The 22,636-nt window shown below is 43.1% G+C and overlaps 1 protein-coding gene across 11 annotated transcripts; it reads left to right on the top strand.

The window, feature by feature from the left end:
* The first annotated feature begins 200 nt into the window (after window positions 1-200).
* vit (vitrin) lies at window positions 201-22,497 on the top strand. 11 transcript variants are annotated; one of them, XM_030070103.1, is made up of 23 exons: window positions 201-265; window positions 6,353-6,443; window positions 6,756-6,821; window positions 7,465-7,621; window positions 7,878-8,011; window positions 8,091-8,168; window positions 8,517-8,732; window positions 10,050-10,085; window positions 10,570-10,608; window positions 10,706-10,756; window positions 11,751-11,813; window positions 12,408-12,470; window positions 14,838-14,912; window positions 15,647-15,712; window positions 16,182-16,244; window positions 17,173-17,235; window positions 17,554-17,601; window positions 18,180-18,245; window positions 18,349-18,496; window positions 18,598-18,701; window positions 19,599-19,825; window positions 19,906-20,419; window positions 21,164-22,497. In XM_030070103.1, the coding sequence occupies exons 2-23, from the start codon at window positions 6,410-6,412 to the stop codon at window positions 21,340-21,342; spliced, it is 2,490 nt and encodes an 829-aa protein (XP_029925963.1). In that variant the 5' UTR covers window positions 201-265; window positions 6,353-6,409; the 3' UTR covers window positions 21,343-22,497. The 11 variants fall into 11 exon arrangements, with proteins under 11 accessions (XP_029925963.1, XP_029925961.1, XP_029925964.1 ...); XM_030070101.1 differs by lacking the exon at window positions 201-265 and adding an exon at window positions 506-843; XM_030070104.1 differs by lacking the exon at window positions 201-265 and adding an exon at window positions 506-843 and having other exon boundaries at window positions 6,358-6,443.
* Window positions 22,498-22,636: the final 139 nt, after the last annotated feature.

A 22,636-nucleotide genomic window follows, 5' to 3' on the forward strand; every position in this document is an offset into this window, starting at 1 on the left:
ACATAGCACTGCCTGTGTGAGTCTGTGAGTCTGTGTGTGTGAGTGTGCATGTGTGTGTGTGTGTGTGTGTGTATGTGTGTGTGTGTGTGTGTGTGTGTGTGTGTGTGTGTGTGTGTGTGTGTGTGTGTGTGTGTGTGTGTAGACCACAACAGCAGAAGAAACCCACAAAGTTAAAGTGAGTGTGACTTGAAGAGTGTGTTTCCCAGACAGGTGTGGATTGGTTTATTTGGTGCCAGGCTGCAGGAGGAGGAGTGATTGCTCTGGTGTGAGTATACATACTTGTCACTCTTGGTTGTTTTATTTCTCAGTGAGTGAATGGGATGAGCTGGGAGTCAACACTTTGACAGAATAATAGCAGAAGAATACAGAAGAGATGCCATTTGAAAGATAATACAGCCTGCTTAGGCAAGTAGACTCATATGAAACTGTTTGGTGATTCCCTCTTAAAGTAACTTGTCAAACACACAAAAAAAGACGCTGACAGCTTGAAATGCTTGCACTGGTGTGCTGGAGGGTGCCAGGAGCCTGCATCCTCTCTCTCCTCATGGCCCTGGGCTAACTGCGCTGCTGCTGCTGCTGCTCCGGTGAAGTAGTAACAGCCCGGAGTGGGACGGGCAAAGGGGGTAAACTCTGGCCCCGTCCCGTTCTCCACTTTTAATGAGCGCTCCGATCATGCAGACCTAAAAGTCCGGGTGGAAGAGTTCATTGCCTGCTGATTCAAACTGCTTTCAATGAACCAGGTTATACTGTAAGAGAAAAAAAGAAGAAAAGGAAACAAAAGAAAAAAAAAACTGGAAATATTTTTTTTTTTTTACCGCCTGAGGAATTACTTTACCGTCTCAGGTAAGTTCACCTTCACTCTGCTGAAATCTGAATTTTGACAGGATACTTACCCACACTTCTCCCGAAATATGAACTGTGGATCGTAGCCTATGTTGATTTTATTTATTTATTTATTTTGGCCACGACACGGTTTAATTAATTAACTGCTTTCTTGGTGATGTGGCTATTTTGCTTAATTGATAACCGCTGCGTTCAAATGCCTCTTTCCCATTGATCAGCCAGGAGTCTGGTCATGAGATTCAAATCACATAAGACGACGTTTTGCTTTTTTTTTCAAGAGTTATTTGGCTCTTTTTAAATTTATTTTTTATGGCCCCCTGCTCTCTTCAGCAGCGCTAGTAGGGACTTGACCGGCTGCCCAAAGCACACTGCTGCGTAAATGTGGTTTTGTTCCCCCCAGCAAAACTCATTTCCACCTTTCCTAAAGTGAGTTTGAATGACGACGTGGAGCCGAGGCAGTGTATTTCAGATGGGTGATGGTGCAAAATAATCAGGCTTTATTTCTGTGATTAGCTACTCTTCTAAGCTTTTTGGAAAAATCTGAAATGCCATATCAGAAAGCAGCATGCATGAGACGCCAGTCCTTCTGTTTTTATTTTGTTTCCATATGAATTATTTCCCCATATTTTTGTCCTTGAGCAGGGCTGATGAAGAGCAGGTGGTCCTTATACAATATGTCCAGCAGCAGATTACATGCTCTGGCTTGCACGAGAGACAGTGCCAAGAATTAAAGTAATTCAGCCTGTGCTGTACTCAGTAAACAAACAGAGCCCTGGCTGTGGTAGAATATGAAATGCAAAAGACTGCTGTGCGTGGAAATGACCTTGTAGAGACATGTTGGCTTTCCTGTGCCTCTGATCTCTCTCTATGGCTCTCAGTTGGCTTGTTGCTGCAGCACTTGGCACATGTATAGTGTTTAAAGTACATTTCTGACACCTGTGAAAGCTGGGAATTAACACAACATGGCCATTTCTTTGGTATGGGCTGTGTGCAAATTACAGTGTCGTGCCACACATGCCATCACTTAGAAACACTGTAAAACCAAAGTTGGTCGTGAGATTCACATAAAGACTCAGCCCTGTCCCCTCCTTTTTTGCATTTATACTTTCCTCAGTATCCAGTGGCTACCTCAGGAGGAATGTGGGTGCTGTTGAAATGGAGTTAAATTGAAATATGGCCCTTGTGTTTGGGAATGGAGTTGCACAGCAGGAGATCTATTCTCTAAAATTCACTGTGAATAATGGCAGCCGAATTGCATGAACACACAAGAGATGATAATGTGGATTAACATGTGTTTGCATATCCTGTTCAAAATTTGTCACTGTTTCCATTGAGTGCACTCTGGGGAGCATTGCTATTCAAGCAAGTGTAAGCCGTTCTATGTTAGTGAGGCAGCCGAGATTTTCCTCTCATTCAGGCTACCTGTATGTTGTGCCAGCTGCAGGCAGCGGTGAGCCAGGTGTGTGTGACCTCTTCACGCTTTGTGAACCTTTTGTGTGCTGGGTTTAGAAATACACCTAGTCAGCTACTGTACATCCTGATTGGACCATAACTACTGCTTCTACTACTATAATGGACACCTAGAGGAGGATTTCAGCCAGCAGTATCAGATTTCTCATAGTTATGTGTTTAATGATTTTCACTCAAGAGAAATGAAATATTCACACAGTAATATTCACGCAACAAGAGACAAATAAGTATCGGTTTATGCAGAACAGATTGGCCCGGTCTAATCTCAGTAGTGTTATTTTGCTAAGTAAAATCCACTGATGTAAGGTTGTGGCGAGAACGTTATCCCAAATTCAGTAGTGATTTAATTCTTTGAAACTATGTGACCTGTCTGAACTGTTGAGTATTACGTAAAAGTGACTGAAACTCCTTCCATGCACAGAGCCCATCACTCGTGCAATGTCTGGAAAACTGACTGCCTTTTGATGGAGGATTTACAAATTTTCTACAGTGTCTTTCATTGTTAGCTGTCAGCAGATTTATGGCCTGACATGATTTGCATCCCTCCCAGCAGAAATGTGATGTTTGCAATGCCTGACGTGTTAAATAATGGGATTGTTAAAAAAAAAAAAAAAAAAAAAAAGCAACCCGTAGCCATGGTAATTTCACAACACATAACAATATCATAAGTTTAGTGCAGGTGTTAAGCAAGATATAAAGCACCTATACAGCATGTAACCCCTCCCGCTTTGTAATTTGTGGTTATAAGTAGAGACTCTGAAAGTCCCTTGCAGGTCGTCATATTCTTCACAGCCGCCTGAGCAAGCGATAAGCTCTCCCCTCTATTTGGTCTGTGTTTATTTTGTTTTGATCCTTTCCTCAGCTGAATGCCTGGAGATTGTGTCTCCGCAAGTTCCTCCCAGAATCTATTATCTACAGGAAACTCCCCACACTGTTTGTGAAAGGATATCATTTGTATTTCTTTTCACCATTGGAGGGGGAGGCATTTAGAGGCACACACTTTAGGAGCTGTAAATGACTCTCTGTACTTGTTTAAACTTTATTTCTAACTGTAAGTCTCTCCTAAAAGATTATTCAAAAAATTAGGAATCTTTATCTTTTTTTGTTTTTGTTTTTGTTTAATCAAAGTGCTAGTTTGGGAGACGGGAATGCCCAGTATGATTTAGTTCAGATTAACTTGCAGGTGTTTGTCAAATGAGCACTGCAGTGGAGCACACTGACTCACCTCTCCCGTGCTGCAGGTCTGCCTTCTGCAGACACTCATATGTGCCCCGGCTTGTTCCCAGCCCCAGCGCTCTTCCCTGCGAGGACAAATTGTAATATTAAGCAGCAGGGGATCTACCTGCCTGTCAAAGCACAACACAGTGGAAAAACCATGTCGGCGCTTATCAGTGTCAGATAAAAATGTTGAACTGTATTAGAACTTATGCCATATCACTTTTAATTTAACAGATATGTTTAGTTTGCAGTGTCTGCGTACTATAAAACTCCCAGTATTCAATAAGAAATCATACAGTTCAGTGCACAACAGGAGACTCACTTGACTTAAGGTTAAATCTATACTGGGAAACTGTGCATACTGGTGGCTCCAAATGGCAGTTAGATGTAACTATGTGAAAAACTTGAACTTTAAATACCCACAAATCATGTGACATGTCAGTAAATTGCACACAGCAGCTCACATTAATGAGCCTGGTGAGAGTGTGTGATCTCTTCATAATAATGGGACCAGAGTGGCAAAAGATCTAAGACTTGTGTGCCCAGTTTTTTCTGGACAAATTGCCTGCTCACTGTGATTAACTGTTTGCATTTTGCTTTGGGCGTTTGCTTTGTCACTTCCTGCAGGCAGGGCATTGTCTATACCCAACAGCAGGATTTCATTTGTAGGCTTTAGGCACCCTTTGCGATTTAGGCTGATAAGGCGGCTGTATCTTTGTTTAAAAAATTGCCAGGTGTAGCTTCACTACCATTTGGCCAACATACACTGTATACAGACCATATGTCATGCAAAACTACATCATCATCTGACCTTGCTTGAGAGGTCATTAGATGATCACATCGTCGCCTCTGGATCAAACTGAACCTGCGGAGTGTGTGGCAGCAGTGACAGACAAGACGCCGCCCTCGTGGGAGGTACAGCATTCCTCTGGTAACAGCGAGCCTTCAGTCATCACCTCCCCACCGAGGAGTTCTGCCCTGCTGCCCCGGTGCACAGCACAATCTGGGACGGCTGCCGTCCTGACAGCCAGGCCATCCTCAACCGTGTGCATGAAGGACACTGAGGACAGGAGCAAGGAACTTCAAAGTCACAGTGACCGAGCATTTTGAGAGGCTCTTGTTGTGAACCAGTGGGAGATCAGTCAGAGAGAGAAAGGCAGTTTTATTTGATGCGAGGGGCGGGATTGTTTGAAAATGTGATGGTTTTATTGGTGGAAATGTGTTCATGCCTACTAGTTCAGCAAGAGGGAAATGCTAAATGCACCCGCTGGGTTTGCATATATATTGTGGCTACCTGGTTTTGGATCCCATACCTGATTTGGACCACATATGTGCATTGATTAGATTAGTGGTTAAGATTATGGTGTTGGTCAATATAGATGACCAATGGGGCATAACCTGTGCATTGAACTATGCATTGAAGGAGCACTTTTGTCCTTGTCATCACACCTTCAAGCACTTCAGACAGTAATATTTGCACTTCTTTATGTAGAGCTGATCACATGGTATGTAAGCATTTACCATATTTCGGCGCTTGTTAAAAACTCTGTGTCAAGTGATGTGGTGAGTGACTACAGCCGTGTGGAATGTGCAGAAGGTGCTCACGTGCTGTGCGATCAACTTTACTTAAAGAAAGAAGAAGAAAGAAATGCATATTGGAGGAACATGACCGGAGTGGGCCGAAAAGTGGAGGGATCAAAATCAGTTAGTGACGCCCATATGTGCATGCCCAGTGAGTAAAACTGGTATTTTCATCATCAATAAAGCTACACTGTTCTCCAGGATTTTATTTTATGAACAATAATCATATTAAAGAAAAAAAAACAGTTAAGAAATTTGTGAATTTGTTGGCATTTATTGTTCAACAGCTGAATGTTCTGGTGTGCAGAATTAGCTCACACTGTCTCTCAGGCTTTCTCTGGCTGTCGCTGTGATTACAAGGTCTGCTGTGCTGGAACACAGTGAATTTACACTGACAGAAAGACCTAGTTATCCATTATCACCAGCGCTATCATTACTACAAGAGAATGGCAGTGTCTGGAATGAAGTCTTGGCGACTTGGATGTGTTCTTGTTTACACAGGCTCTGACATTGTTTCATGTCTTTGTATGAGTGTACCTTTTGAATGTGAATGCGACTCTGAGATGTTTTCTGTCATAAATTAAAGGATCTGCTTTTGAAATCATGATTCATCCTGATGTGGCTGTTTTGCGGTCAAACATGAAGCCAAGTAATTAAACACAGATTCCCATTCCTCATGGAAAATATTATATCTGTATGACCTCCCTAATTGCGTCTGACTGCATAGGTATTACTGGGAGAGATCACACATGGACGTTTATGTTTCCAAGCTCATATGTTACCCATTGAGGTCCCCTAAAGTATGTGGACATGCAGCTTCTGATTAACAGCTCTTTCTTTCAGTCTTTGGTGACGCATATCTGGTACAGTATTGCACATCCTGAGACAATGAAAGCAAGAATCCACTCACCTAAAAACACACATTTGTTAAATCTTTGACTGATCAGATTGGCTTCATTCACAGTGTTGTTTGATTCTGTGCACAAGTTGATTCCACATCCCGTAAAGTCACTCTTTTTACGTTTTCCACAGCCTCGCCTTTATTACAAAGCTCTGGAAAGTGTAGCTCGATGACATGAGTTTATTCTGTCTTGCTTCAAGCCAACACTTGTCATGCCCACAAATGTTGACTGTAAAGAGTGCAAGGTTATTTTTAGAGCGACTTTGAGTGAACAGGCTGAGTGAAGGTGTTGCACGGGATAACATAATGAAATTCTTCTGGTTCTTCTTTCTCCCTAAGGTTAGGAGGTTATACAAGGACATCTGGTTGACCCGCTGAACCAGCACACCACCCAACATGATCAGGCCATCGCTCACTGCCATCTGCCTCGGTAACACGCCCCTTCCCAAAATGTCTCTTCCTGTCTCTCTCATTTCTCTGCGTAGTTCCCTTTCTCTTGAAGCACAAACTCCCTGCATGGGTACACTGTTTTTTATATCATTCTTAATGAGCGTGTTTCCTTAATACCCTTGGTACTCACTCCTTCAGCGTCCGTGTTTCCTGTACATCAATGCCAATGAACACAAACATCACACAAACCCTACCATGAGAAATCTTCTGTGTACAGTAAACACTTTGATAATTATGTGATTTTGTCTGCGATTACGTGAATCTCCCAGGCTTATTTCTCCTTTCCCTGCAGCCCTCCTTCTGTCCTGCGCTTACTCGGCCAAGCCAAATGGATCAAAGAACAAGAAGCCAAAGCAAGGTAGACATCATAAACAAACCCAGCCTATAATCTCTGTGTCAGTCCCACTGTTATGTCTCTATTAGCTCTCTCGCTTGCAAGTTTGCAGTCAGTTCATGTTTAATTCACTCAGCTAAAAATTTTAATTCACTTTGTACACACAGCCCAAAACCCTCAGAGGCTCTGTTCACATTAGTTTCTGTATAGAGTTAGTTTAAAAACCTTATGATAAAATATTTGTGCATGTTAAGGGACTTCCTCACTTGATCAAAGTGAAGGTGAATTGATTCCAACTCGGGCTGAGCAATAAATCGGAACATTATCAATCGCAGGGGCTGCAATTTTTGGATAAAGATAAAATGTGCGACAAAATGTTTTTATAAATTAAGTGTTATAGTACTACAGAGATGCCCTGGCCTATAAATTGTATGCTTGAGATGTAAGAACATGGTTGTTTTATAAGAACTCCATCAAAAATCACATCGTCATCATTTTAAAAAATCTTTTTTTCTAGTGAAAATGACAATTATGAGGCAAAAAATTGCATTGCAATATTGCATTATATTATGTGTCAAAATAATTGCAATGTGATTTTTTTTTTTTTTTTTAACTGTATAATTCAGGCCTAACCCCAGTCTTGCTCTGTTGTACCTCTGTGCTGCAGTTGTTCCAGCCATCGAGTGTGACGTCAGAGCTGGAAAGATCAACCTGCCCGAGTTCATAGTGAAGTGTCCAGCCCACTGCAAGGAGACCAAGCAGCAAGTGTATGGGACCGGAGTGTTTGCCTCCATCTCCAGCATCTGCAACGCAGCGATCCACAGGTGCAGTACTAGACTGTGAACTGAAATGAGAAATGATTTTATTAAAACACTCTATAAGTGAACTGCGGTCCTGAGAGAAGGGTGAGTTTGCAAGACAACTCCTTGTTCTTCTACACTTCTGCAATGTATACTGCCTGAAAAGCTCCTGTGGGACGTCTTTGTAATTTTTTCCCCCTATTGTACCAGTGACAAAGCTTTGCGTCAGTGAAATTCATTTTTAGATCAATGGATCCCAACAAAAATTTTGTGTCCACAGCGGGGTGATCACGAACTCAGGGGGGAAGGTGATTGTGAGGAAGATGGCGGGGCAGAACATCTACAAGGGCACCAATTCCAACGGAGTGCGCTCGCTCTCTCTGCCCAAGTGGAGGGAATCATTTGTTGTCTCAGGTATTAAACTCAGGAATACAGTGCAAACTGCCATAGCCTTTAAGTTATTCCTCAGCCTTCATTTAGTTCTGTGTTTCAGTGGGGAAGCCAAAGAAAGGAGTGATCTACCCATCTACCCTGGACTACACCCCTTCAAGACCAACCTACGTGAAAACAAGTAAGAAGGGGGTTGTTCTGAGAAGGATTTTTTCCCCCCATAATAATATGCATTGGTAGAGCGCTAAATGTAGCCTGTCTTGGTTGATGGATGGATGCTTAGTGTTTCACAATGATCAAACGTACCGATAAGGACAAGAGGTTATGAGATAAACTCCTGTCACTGCTCAAAGATCCCATGATTGGCTGAGGCATTCTGAAGCCCACTGTGGTTGAGTGAGGAGCCGGAGCGCTGCAGTCCGGTGAAGAATGTGAAGAATGCACGGCAACACAGCAGTTACAGTGGACGCTCTTCCTCCCGATCCATCCATCGTGTACAGTTCCTTCTCCGTCTGTCCTCTCCTTTCAGGTCAAAAGGAGGCCAAAGCTCCGGTAGCCACCACAGCGCTGCCTGTGACGACAGCACCTGAACCCGCCACCACCACAGCACCCGAACCCACCACCACCACCACCACCACCACGCCAGCACCCACAACCACCACCAGCACCACCACCATCACCACCACAACTCCACCCCCCACCACTGCCAAGGCTCGCGCTGCACTGCACAAAGTCAGGGATGCAGGTGAATGAGACACACACACACACACACACACGCATGCATCATGCATACCCCTGCAGTATGTGTTGCATACATACATGTAATAAGAGTGCTTTTTCTTTCTAACATAAATGGATCCATGTATGTTATGTAGAGGATTGCGTGTTTACTTGGATGCAGGATATATGATTTGATAATAAACTTAAAGGAACAGTACACCCAAAATGCAAAACGCTAAAAAATATATATATTTATCACTACATACTGTACTTCTGGTGGAATTTATCCATTCAGATAGTTTCTTTATAATTTGGAGAGGCTAATAAATAGATAGTCTCCTGCACAGTCACGCTATTTGTTAGGGTGGTGGTTGAGGAAATCTTAAAAATGTTCAAGCCAAAAAGTCTTGCTGCATGCCAACAAAGCTTGTGACCCACTTGGTAAATAAACTATTTGCAGCACGCTTGAAATGCTTTGCTTGCCATATTGCTTTTTGCTTGCAAAACAAACATGTTTAAATAAATAACGCATCTACCATGAGGTTCCAGAGCTTCGCTGGTGTGTGGAAAGACTTTTTGACTTGAACAGTTTGCCTGTGTTTTTTGGCATTAAGTAGTTCCCAACAAAAATCATCACCCCCAAGAGCTCTATGATGGATTATGCCAGATGTCCGTGTCATATGAATACTCATCCAGCCCCTTTGTATTGGGATACTGGAAAGCTGCCATAGAAGACTGGAAACCTCACCAAATCAAACAGAAACTACGTGGATTAATAGACTCTACCGTGGATAAATGGGAAAATATCTTCTTTGTATTTTGGGTGAACTATTCCTTTAACACCTGATCCAGTAATCCCAATCCAGACACAGCAGATCCGCTGTCGTCAGCCTGTTGGCTAATGATGCTGATGTCTAATTGACTGTGGCATGGAGCTTATAATTGGAATTGCTCTGATTACCTGAACAAGCTTTCATTTGTGTGATAATGAGTGATGAAGATTGCAGTTGGTAATTACAAGGCACAACTGTAATTAAGACAAATTACAGTTGGCCAGAGCCAAGATTACGACTGCGCGGTTCTCTCGCTCGACTCGCTGCATAAACTGTAGGCCATTCATCGCTCTCATTAAATGTAAACATGATCAGAGGGTAATCGGTTTGAGTCATCTGCCCCTTTACGACACAAACGCAGGTATGCAGACAATGCTGCTGTGTCTTAAGGTATGTGTATAAATGAGGTGTGTCTCCTCCTCTCTGCACCACCTCCCTCTCTCCCTCGTTTTTCTGTAACGCTATCTCTCTCCTCTCATTGGCACCCAATGTCTGTTTCTTCTATCTAGGCAGCAGTCACCCGTACTTTGCAGCCGCAAGTTCAAGTAAGTGAAGCAAGGCATACAGGGGTTGGGATTTTCACTGGGAGCATGAAAGGGTGCGGTGGTGTTGCTTACCACTGGGGCGCACAGTAATTTATTTATTTGTTTATTTATTTATTTTTTGTCTTGTTTCTTTTTATGTATTTGACATCAGGTGTTTGCTTCACACTACTCCTCTGGGATTTTTGTGCATCAGGATTAAAAGCATTCTGTATTAAAGCTTATGAGGGATATTAGTAATCACAGCATTAAGCTATTCATATTTCCAAAGCAAGTTAAGTCATATATCAACGGCATAACTTGCGTATTTTAATGGGTGAAATCAATCCACTTGTTTTAAGCCAAACACTTAAAACAAAGTTCCTAACCTACAGGTAAGCAATGAAAATTATGGTCTTTGTTCATTTACATTTGCAGCTAATTATTCGCATGTAGACAGTATAAATCTACAAATATCTACATTGTGTTATTCTCAATATTGGTATAGGGCAGTCACAGAATGGTCAAAGAAAAGGTCCCGGCCAAGGTATGTCCAAACTCTTATTGATTCTGAAACTCTTGCAAAGTCCTTTTAACACCATACAATCATTCAAGTTTGACTAAACAATCAAATTTCTTCAAAGTATTCAGAGGAAGTGCCTATGCGAATAGATTCTCACCACGTGCCAATCCAGGTAAATCAAGCTTTAATCATCCTGATGTGTCTCTTTGTTATTTTTACCTTTTGGGACAAGGCTAGGCCACAGCTGCCTCAGACACGCAGCTGCAGTTTTTGTTCTTTTATATGCTCCCATTCTCGCTTTCTCTCATTCTTTTTACTGATATACAATCTCTAAACTCTGCATGGCATCTCTGTTCTCTATGTGCACAGCTGCCTACAAGACTTTTTTACTAGACCGCTAACACAGAGCTGGACCAGACTGTTGTAGAGCAGCCCGGCATCTGCTCTGTTGTCCTTAAAGTAGAATACCACTGAATTACAGTTTTCAAATATGCCGTTTGACCGCCACGAGACAGCTCAGTTTGTATTAGCCGACATCTTTGTCCCCTTTGGCCAGAAAGGAGAGGAGAGCTTACCTCACCCCTTATCAAATGTACTGACTCAGTGGGAACAAATGGTGAATGTGACTGTACGGCAATGTGTCACCTTTCTTGGAAGGCATAGGTGTTTTTTTTTCTGGTCCAAAACTATTGTCTCTGCTATCAAATAACTACCATCTGGCTGTAAAATGTCAAAGATTGCATCTCTCCACCAAGTCAGCCATTCACCGTCAATGGAGCAGCTCCAGGCTGTGCATCTTGATGTCATCACAGATCACATTTGCTCCACAGATTGGTTCCCTAGTGTTATTTAAGAGATGTTGGCAAATATTTACTGAACTGTCCTGTACCACATGACATGTGAATTCTGTAATTGAGAGGTATTCCCTTTTAAACGAGGCCGTGCTGCCGGCCCATTTACACTCCTGTACCCTGCTCTCATGACACAGCTAACACCCTGTTCTTCTCAGTGTCTCACAAAACGTTGTTACCAAGTTATTTATTTGTGTCCAACATGCAGACGTAATGTTTAAAGGTTACCGTACGTTAGATCATTTATTGCCTTTACTTGGATGAATGATGTTTCTGTTATGTCATGTTATGTTTGCTTCCTGCTCTTGGTCCCAGGTCTGCGTAGACCAGAGGCAGGGTCAACTATGAGGAGACAGCCAGCGTCCCCTGTTGGCTCAGGTCAGCCTCCCTCATCCATCCACCCCCCCCACACACACACGCACACACACTTACAAATAGGTAGGCATGGTGGGACAGACAGGGAGTGAGGGTCAAGGGCGGTAGCAGACAGAAGGGGGACAGATGTCTTGGTGGGAACAGGAGCCCAGGAGACGGTGACTGCTGTAAGTCTGACCCTCATGTCCTCACCTATAAGCCTCTGTGATCTTCACCCCAGGGTCACCACTAATCCACTCCATCATGCATCTCAGCTAACATAGCATTCCTTTCAAGATCACCGCTGTTAACTGCTGTACTCTGCCATCGGGCTCATCCCCCTTATCCGTGTTTTTATTTTTGGAGATGAAAAGAGCAAATGAATTTGCGAAAGCCACGTTAAGGCCTGTAAATGTACCCGGCATATATCCTTTTGTTTTTGATATCATGCTGCGGAGAAAATGCTTTCAACTTCAGTCAAAGCATAACAGCTGGGCTGCATTTGTGAATGGAGCCCACGACCTGAAGCTCTCTTTCGCTTTACCACAACTCCCCCCTCTTCCATCCTCCTTCCCCCTTTCTTCACTCTGTCTGCCTGTTTCTCATTGCTACAAACAGCTTTTAACAGGGTTCAGCCGGCCCCACCTGAGAGGAGTCCGAGCACCGGCCAGTCCAGCCCTGGTAAGTATCTCCAGACCATGAGAGGGACTCTTAAAAATGTACTTCAAAACAGCCATACTTAGCAGAGGTGAAGAAGTAGACAGATCTGCTCATACAAGGAAGTATCCACAGCAATAAAACTCCACTTGAAATGTTTTATAAAGCAGCACTGATGTTAACCCTCTGTGTGATGTTGCGGTTCAATGCACGGTCGCTCCTATTTAAAAATACAGGTGGATATTCAGGTCAACTAGCAGAGTCCGACTGACGGTAGGTATGCAGATATGTCTCACAGATGAGATGAGATTGTATCATTATCATGAATTCATCTTGTGACATATCTCCATTAGATACGAGCCAGCAGCGAAGTCCAGCTCTAAGCTTTCTCTTTAGATAAGACCATGATGAGAAATGCACTCTGTCAGTACTGTAATAATATCCTATGACAGATCCCATCTGGTCTGGCCTCTTCTCCTCCCTTGTAAATGCTTACAGAGGGAGAGAGAGATGAAAGCAGCAGCACCAAGTGGCCCAGGGCTGCTCCCAAAGAGAGACGCACGACCCGGTCCACTGCGCCTCGGACGCCTGCGAGACCTGGGTCCACTCTCCGGCAAGAATAGATATAGGAACAGAAAGCGTTTGCCCTTCAAGTTCAGGCCAGGCTCGGTCCGCTGAGGAATGTGCCTCTGTTTTGCTTCTGTGGAATGCAAAACCAAAATTATACAGGATTATATCACTTTTGATTCTGATTTATGGCATGGTGTGGTTTCTGAGCTGCAGGGCAGGCTGGTTCAAGCCGAGGGGGTCAGTCGTCCCATTAACCCGCTGCTGCTGAGACTGACACTGAGTTTGGGAATTAGTGGCTGTGAGGTGCGATGAATATAAATCTAAATTGTTGATGCAATAGATCAGTGCTGAGAACAGATGCTTAGATGTATGGTTAGAGGATAATAATGTGATATTTTATTGATCCCTTTAATGAAATCCTTTGCATGCACCCTTCCAGTGGGCAGCATCCCTGGAGCCGGTGGGGATTCACTGTCTTGCTCAAGGACACTCCAGCACGGCAGATGTTTGTTGACCCCCATTTTACTGGTTGAAGCATGGCCTCCCTATTCACTGTGCCACCCTGCTGCCCTCAGTGGAAGTCAAAATTTACTGCTGAGCCTTCTGGAGATTTTACGACCCAATTCAGCCTAACATCTGTAACGAGAGGTGCCCATCTGACAGCCACAGAGATGCACCCTCACCCACCAGCCACCTCCATGCTACTACTGAAGTCTCATATATCAGTGTTAAAATCTTGGACCAAACGTGGTCAAGTCTTTCTTGATATGAGTGGGCTGATCTGCTTTATTCAGATATGTAAAGCTGTTCCTAGAATATAATCTTGAAATAAATCAAACACCATTTGGCAAATTTTTCATTTATTTGAAGAAAAACAAGATTTTAACACTGAATATGAGACTTCATAACATCTGTGGCCTATGATAGCCCTTGTTGAGGATCACTATCCTCTGTTTCCCTCTGACCTCCTGGCCACAACATTCACTGGAGTGTGAACGAATAGGCGAGTTAAAGGCAATCCTTTTAAAGCGCCAGTTTCAACTGAAAAATAACATTACTGTCTGCTGTATAGTGCTGGGTCTTTGACCAGCAGCAGATAAGTCTAATCTCTGTGTCCTACAGTATATACTGTCCCTGGTTTGACACCGGCATTACAACAATACTCCCACGCTCCACTGGGCTGTGAGCTGGGCGCTCTCAGCCGATCCCAGTCAACAAAGAGCCTGCTCAGTAGCAGCCACTGGATGGGAACCCAGAGCTCAGGCTGTGTGTTTTTGTAAGCGCCGCATTGACTGTTAGGGAGGGGTTAATTGAAGTATGTTGTCATGGCTAAGTTTGATCAGAGACATGCAATGTACTGTTATGGTTTTGCTCAACTATTTTTGCCACCAGTGCTCTGTCACATTACTGCAACCAAACGTTTTGCCACGTTTTTGAGGTTGAAACTGTGCTTTGGAGTCTGTGTGAGGAGACTGCGATGCCAGGAGCAGCAGGTTGCAAAATAGGAGAATGGGAAACACATTTGCCGAGAGAGTTGAGCTTCCTTTGTGTCAGCTTGTCTCTTTAAAGAGAGAGAGAGAGAGAACGGCTCACAAAGGAATCAACTTGGTGCTGCTCTTCACATAAACAGCCCAGTCGCCCAGTCACAGAATGGCCCCAGGCGACTATTTTTGGTGTCTGACTTAGGCTAAACATCTTGTGCATACCCCACTAATAAGGTGGCGTGGCAGGTTTAGTGGAGGTCACAGGTATGCTAGTCCTACTGATGACACTGGCCAATGCTTGTCTGTGAACACAGCTTTCTAATCTTCCCTTGCACAGCTTTTCCCAGAAGGGATTGGCCGCCCCCCTCCTTTGCTCGTCCTGATTGGTTCCCTGGAGCTAGACGACCAGCAGGTATTGAACAGGACAGATTATACTCTCCCTAACACTCAAACAAATCAACAAAACATTTCCTTAATCTAATGCAAAGTGTTTTAACTAGCCATGGTAAGAATTTTATGAAAACATTTTGATTTCAGGCAGATTTTGTTACAGTATTTTGGAGAAACACAAAGGTGTTGTACATTAACAGTTACATTTAAGTTAAAGGGGACTGCAACTGAAGCTAAATTTCTTTAAATGTTATTCTCAAGCTCCAAATTTGGTATGTATAAATAAACATTCAGAACTCATAGTAGAAAATTAAGTATGTACAGCTTTTTTTTTGCACCCCAGTCTATGATGACATGTTGATGCACAACTCCATAGACAATGAATTGGACAAGTGCCCATTTAGATTTATAAATTCATACAAATGAATTCGCACATGAACTCTCAAAGTCAGTCTCATATCCAGTCTGAAATGACGCAATCAAGATTATTTACCTTATTAGAGACATTTCTGGCTCTCAGTTTTATGCTGTGTAACATTTTGAGATGTCATATGCTATTTTGAAGCTCTAAATGGGTTGTTAGTGTTGCTTTGGAGTCTCCATCCATCAAAAATCACCACTCATATGCTCCAGCCATAATTTGTACACTGACATAGCTGCGGATTGGAGCTTTAAAGCCATGTGAACGGTCCTCTGCTCCCTGAAATGTAATCTCTGTAGTTGCTGATGCCTCCACCTTCTCTACTGTACATTCAGATGTTAGTTACGCAGCTCCAGACTCAGGCTACACATGGAGCGAGGCGGACACACCTGACACTGCAGGTAAGTCAACACCCACTGGCCGACAGCACAAACATGACAGCTTGGTGTGTGCCGCCCCCCCTCACAGGGACTGGTTACTACACCTAGACTGTAGCATCTATTGAAATCTAAGTCCAGTGCATGTTTGGTATCTGCTAACCATGTATGAGTTAAATTTGCTTTCCTGTAAGTATTTGCAATGCCAGGGTCTCCCACGATGCTAAAGCACATGCCATCTGCCTGCCACAGGACAGATGTATCATCCCTGTGATGTATGGAGGGGATGAACATAAGGGCGGGTCTACTGTTTGTGCATGTCAGAGTGACTTTCTAAAGAGTGGAGGCTGCACAATGTCAATTCCCTGCAATGGTTTGGGATTGGCTGAGTGGAATGTGTCCAGTTTGACCAATCGCAACCATGTGAATCTGTGCAACTTCCTCTGATGTTCATTGTGGGAATACTAATGGGTCTTACAACGTCCTCCTCTAGCTCGTGATCAAAGGCCTGATATCTCAGAGTATGAGCGGTGGTATTATAACTTTGGACCGTACCGTAAGTCCTTTTGTTTGTTTGTTTGTTTGTCTGTTTGTTTGTTTGTTTGTTTGTTTGTTTTCCTGTTTTATTTACTGGGAACTAACAAGCTGTGGTGTTGAGGTTTTATGTTGTCATGTGTACAGTATGTGATTCTGTAGACTTAAAACCTACTTTAAGAATGAAACTGATTGCAATTTTCTTTCAACCACATACTGTCCTTCCCCCTTTCTCTTTTTGAACACACACACACACAAACCCACACACACACACATGATCGTCACCACACCCTCACTTTTCCCATGATTTCATTTTTTTTTTTTGCCTACATTGTTTAATATATTTCATTTAGTTTCCACTGTTCAGTTGAGTTGTGTCTTTGTCATTTTGAGGTAAGATGTATTAATTAGCCCCCAGAGTTTCTTTATCTCACCTGCACATTATTTTCTTCCTTCTGTGTTTTATTATTTCATGATCATATAAGATAAATTAAAGCTCCTCTCACACAGGGTATTTTAATTAAAATTATTTTTTCCATTCAGTTTTTTTTAAGGAACAATACAAGCTTATGAAGAACTGGGTCATGACAATCCAATGCCTGAGAGCGAAAGAATCTGATTTGTTTTTAGTTACAGCCCTCATTCATACAAGAAAACACAAACCACTTACTATATGGCCCAATGACAGGACACAAACGGGCATGCACAAAGCCTCATAGTCAGATTACAGGCCATGGCTCCATCTGTTTGATGACACTGGCGAGGCATCTAATTCTAGATAGAGATGGTTTGGAAAACCAAGTGGCTTAGCTGTTTCTAGCATGTCCCACAGAAATACAGCCACACACCCTACCAAATGAAAAAATATGGGCTGGGTGCTTTGCCATGATGCGTTTGCCTCAGATGTGTGATGCGTCAGAGTGTGTGTTGACTGGAGTGTTTACTTGCAGCACCCCGCGCCCCTGAGTCAGATGGCAACCGTAAACTGCCACTGGACACAAGCCATACCCGAGGTCAGTAGTGGTTAATGTGGAGCCCCACTCTGTATCCTGGGCATAAAACACTCATAACATCTTCATTTAGGCTTTTGTAGAGGAGATTTGACGGTGTCAGTTCTGTTGCCATAAGTTGCAATTTTGCTAAAAGCGCTGCTGCTTTAGGCTTGCCATCTGTGAGCAATAATTAACTCATAACAAATGCAGTATTTTCTTTTGTGAAGAAGCAACCCCACTTTTGTGTAGTTATTATGGTGAGTAATCTTAGTTTTGGATATGTGTTGCTTTATGCTGTAAATTTGCTAACGCTGAGCTTGTATAATATCGTCTACACAGTGGAGCCAGTGGATGTCTGGAAGCCAGAAGCAAATATTTATGAATCAGGTAAGATAGCTTGCCATGCTGCGCACTTCTTTTCTGCCTCTCAAACAGCTGCTTTGCCGGTTTTCAGTTCAGACTGTAAGTGCAAACCTATCCAGGGTCATCTGAGGAAAATGCCTCATCCTAAAAAGCGTTTGGTTACCACACTACTGTGCAGCCTGTAATTGTAAAGTTATGGAGTCAGAGTCAAATGGCATGGTTGCTAGAGGATGAAACCAGTTCCAGTTTGGTAAAATTTCTGCCACAACATCCACGGGGGCTGGGAATACGTGCCAGTGAACAGCTGCAGAGCTGCTGTGTTAAAGGGAATTCCACCAATTCCACCACTGATGTTCTGCAAATTAGACCTTTTCCTAAAGCACAATAAAATTTAGTTGTTTGATGATAGAAAAGCAAAGACTGTCCTTTTTTCATTCCATCTCAAACAAATAGTACAAGATCAAACTCTGGCACTGAATTTTGATTTGATATTGAGCTTGCATGAGAAAAAATCTTAGGAAATTGCAGATAAAGTCTACTTTTGAGGAATAACACTCAAAAAGTCTTTTTAAAGAAGTTTTTTTTTTTTTCTTGATTTTCAGGCTTTAATGTGAGGGAGCAGGACTCTATACCCAGAGCACCAGAGCCTGTATCCCAGGGAGACCCAAGTAAGTCCTTCATGCTTCTGTAACTCTTTACACCTGTATAGTTATGAGCACACAGTATGGAGTGCGTTGTGCTGATGTCCCCTGGTGATTCCTGTTTCTGCAGACTGTAAGGTGGACCTTGCCTTCCTGATGGACGGAAGCTGGAGCATTGGGAAGCGCCGCTTTAAGATCCAGAAAGACTTCTTGGCTGAGGTGGCCCATGCCATCAACGTGGGTGTGGCTGGACCGATGATGGGCATCATCCAATATGGGTAGCATGACTGTTTTGTCTACGCCCCTTTCGCAGTGGAGAACTTACCTACATAATGTGATGGAAAAATCTGATTGTTGGGAATTTGTGTGATTTCTGAAGGGATGATCCAGTGACCGAGATCAGCCTGAAGACTTACTCCAACTCCAGAGATGTCAAGACAGCCATAGATAAGATCGTCCAGAAGGGAGGCCTCTCCAATGTGGGTGAGTGACCTATTTGCCAGCTAAAGTGCCTACAAAACACAAGTGTGAAAGTGAAAGGGGGACAATTATCGCAGTCAGTTTACTAGTCACTCACATTTTCACGTGCAAGGATAGAATTAAATCTAAATTTGCCACGAGACACTGTTAGCCAAATTACAGTCCTGCCTCTGTAAGCTGTGTTTTTCTCTGGGTCTGACCAAAAGCATTTTGGTTTTTACCAGCCCAGGGGGTCAGTTTACAAAAAGTAAGTGCTGTTTTTCTGCTTTACTTGGTGCGTCAGCATGCATTCATTGCCACACATTAAATTGCCATGCTAAATTTTGCAGCCTGATACAAATAGTGCTGTTTGTGCTTTCCCAGAAGTCCCCTCTAATCAAGCAACAATGCAAGTAGATATATAAGTCCCCATATGATTAACAACAGATCCTGCCATGTTCTCAGATATCTCAGACCACCATTCATGCCTTGAAAGGCTTAATGATACATTGTTGCTAAGGATATACACCAAACAACATGTTTTACAGGCATTGATGCATTTTTATACACAAAACATATAGTAAGACATGTTTGTGTTCGGCATAGATAGAATGTATATATTTTGAGAAGGTCTCCTCTGTATATATTGGTCATGGACAGCCATAATAAGCTGTGATTATTCCAACCCCAAGCATACGAAAGATGTATTCCACTGAATCCATGTAATGATCTCTGCAGACATTTCTATAACTGTAGGGGCATTTAGAGGCTAAATAAGCACATTTTATAGAATCCATGTGCATGTTTTATTCATATTTTAAACTTGATACTGTTGAAAGGTTTGACATGCTTTGAGAGAGCCTCTCTCAGTCAAAATACTCGTTTTGACTGCCTCTCTTCTGCCTCCTGGTGCCCTAACAGGGAGGGCCCTTTCCTACATCAACAAGCAGTACTTCAGTGATGCAAATGGCAACAGAGGAGGAGCTCCCAATGTGGCTGTGGTGCTGGTGGATGGCTGGCCGACAGATAAAGTGGAAGAGGCGTCTCGGCTCGCCAGAGAGTCTGGCATCAACATCTTTTTCGTCACCATTGAGGGCCCTGACGACAATGAAAAACATAACGTGGTGGAGGCCAATTTTGTAGACAAGGTACTGTCCCAGTGATCTGTCCATGCCTTAGAAATCAGTGGCACTGTGAGCTTAATTGAACACGTCTTTTCATCCCTCAGGCTGTGTGTCGGACAAACGGCTTCTTCTCCTTGCCTGTGTCCAGCTGGTTTGCCCTGAGGAAGGCCGTGCAGCCCCTGGTGAAGCGTGTGTGTGACACCGACCGCCTGGTGTGCAGCAAAACCTGCCTTAACGCTAACGACATTGCCTTTGTCATCGACGGCTCCAGTAGTGTGGGAACTGGCAACTTCCGCACGGTGCTGCAGTTTGTGGCCAACGTCACCAGGGAGTTTGAGATCTCCGACACGGACACACGGGTCGGAGCCGTGCAGTACACCTACGAGCAGAGGCTGGAGTTTGCCTTCGGCCAGCACAACAACAAGGCTGACCTGCTGAACGCCATCAAACGCATCAACTACTGGAGCGGCGGGACCAGCACCGGGGCTGCCATCACCTACGCGGCCGAGCAGCTCTTCAGCAAATCCAAACCCAACAAACGCAAAATCATGATTGTCATTACAGACGGACGCTCCTATGATGACGTCAGAGCACCTGCACTAGCCGTCCATCGTCAAGGTGAGGAAGGTCAACAGTAATAACCAATATGGCACTATCAGTACTAAAAATCACCATTAAAAAGTTGACTGATTTTCAAAGTGAGGTTGAGGAACCTCTGGGTATCCTTATGAAGTTTTTAGGGGGTCCTCAGCAAAATGATGAATAGTTTATATTCACAAAAGTGTAATTCACTAGAAATTTAGAATAGTTTGGAAAAATTCAACCTTACTTTTATAAAACCTTTTCACACCCCACTGGATAAAGTCAAAAATAAGATAAGACAAGAGATAAGATATTCCTTTATTAGTCCCACGGTGGGGAAATTTCACGCATTACAGCAGCAAAGTGGATAGCAAAATATGAAGCATAATTTACATTATAAACAGTATAAACAGATAATAAATAGCAAAAAGCAATATAAACATTATAAACAAGGAATATAGAAAAAAATAGAAATATGAACAATTTAAACAACAAAAATGCATGATGGTCAAGTTGCTTTTTGACATGTTGGAGATAAAAGGATTTCATTTGACACCAGACAACAGTGATATGTTCATATTTTCTCAATTTCAATTTATTTTGGCCATGTCAACAAACATGCTCACGTTTCAGCTTCATGGCCTTCATCAGAACATGAGCTTTCTTGCTTCCTCTGTTCTGTGTCAATCCACAGTCTAGCGTCGTGTCTTGTTTTATTTGATGTGGCAAGCAGTCGTGAGGCCTGTGTGTATTCAACCCCCTCTCTCTCCTGTGACCCAGGTGTCATCGCTTACTCCATCGGGATCGCCTGGGCAGCCCAGGATGAGCTGGAGTACATCGCCACGGACCCCGACAAAGAGCACTCCTTCTTTGTGGACGAGTTTGACAGCCTCTACAAATTTGTGCCCAAGATCATCCACAACATCTGCCAGGAATTCAACTCCCAGCCCAGGAACTGAGGAAAACACCATGGACCCAAGGACACGAGGCAGAGGGAAGCAGAGTGGGGAGGCGAGGGGTTGGAAGGGTTTGGGATGGAGGAGGGAGGGGGGGGCATCTTGATCCTGGACTGTCACTACATCTATTGGGGGGCTGGCTTAACAGAAGACTGATTGTAAATTTGCCCATTCTGTTGCCCAGATGGCGGTGCTGGATTGGCTGCAGCGCTCCATATTTGAACAGGGAGGGGTTTAGAATTAGGTGAGGATTGTGGAAATGTAAAAGTGAAATGGCATTCGGCGGTAACAGCAGTAACTAACGGCTATGGGTTTGCATATACACGACGACTCATAACCACACCGACATATGGGCATCTTAAAGAATACTCTGATGTTCACTTCCCCCCCCCCCCTCCCCCCGTTATTGTTGGTGCTGTAGTGTGTGACAGTCGGTGCCACAGAGAGAACAGGGTGCATTCTCGTTCCTGATCATGCAATATGATTGATAAAAGTAAAGCTACCTTACTGGGATATGGTGCTTGCAGAGAAATGTAGATTTTAAGCATGCCTAGCACTTCCTTTTATGGCTTAACACACTGCATAAACTTAACATGGTGCTTTTTTTTTTTATAATACAGTTCTCTGTAAAGAGGACATACTTTCTTAGAATTGGTTCATTGTGATCTTTCTAATAGGAGAGATGTGATAGTAGGGACATTGTTCAAGTTCCTCGCAAAAGAAGACTGGTGCCGTTGCTTGGCTAGGTCGGTTTTAATGGTACTTGGTTGAAATAAACACCCACATGTTAAGAGATGGATGTGACAAGGCCGGCCAATCCTTTCAAATCAATAACATGGGACAAGGAATTAGACAGAAGTGTTCCAGACATGAGGACAGAGGAACTTCGCAGGTTGCTCACTATATAACCTTGTATGCAGCGATGGCAAATCATAAATTTGCTTCTCAGGAATGAAAGCAGTTGCTTTCATCACTTTTCCTTTCCAATAGTGTGGTTTCTTTTTATGTAGCAGGTTAAGTCTTTGGTTTTGTTGAAAGAGTATTTATAATATCTCCATTATGTCCTGTTTGTACATATGCATATTAAAAGCCTTTCGCTTATAATGTTCAAATACCTAATTGATCAATATTTTATTGGTTTTTAATAAAATAATGAAAATGAAGTGAACCCAATGTGATATGGAGTCATTTCTGAATAACAAGGCATGAAGAGACGAATTTTAACTAAGAATTTAATATCTTCAGGTACTCACGAATGGGATTCGTTTTTGATAAATAATGAAAGTGGGACCAGGGA

The sequence above is a fragment of the Myripristis murdjan genome, chromosome 15 (genome assembly GCF_902150065.1).
Source record: "Myripristis murdjan chromosome 15, fMyrMur1.1, whole genome shotgun sequence".
NCBI lineage: Eukaryota > Metazoa > Chordata > Actinopteri > Holocentriformes > Holocentridae > Myripristis > Myripristis murdjan.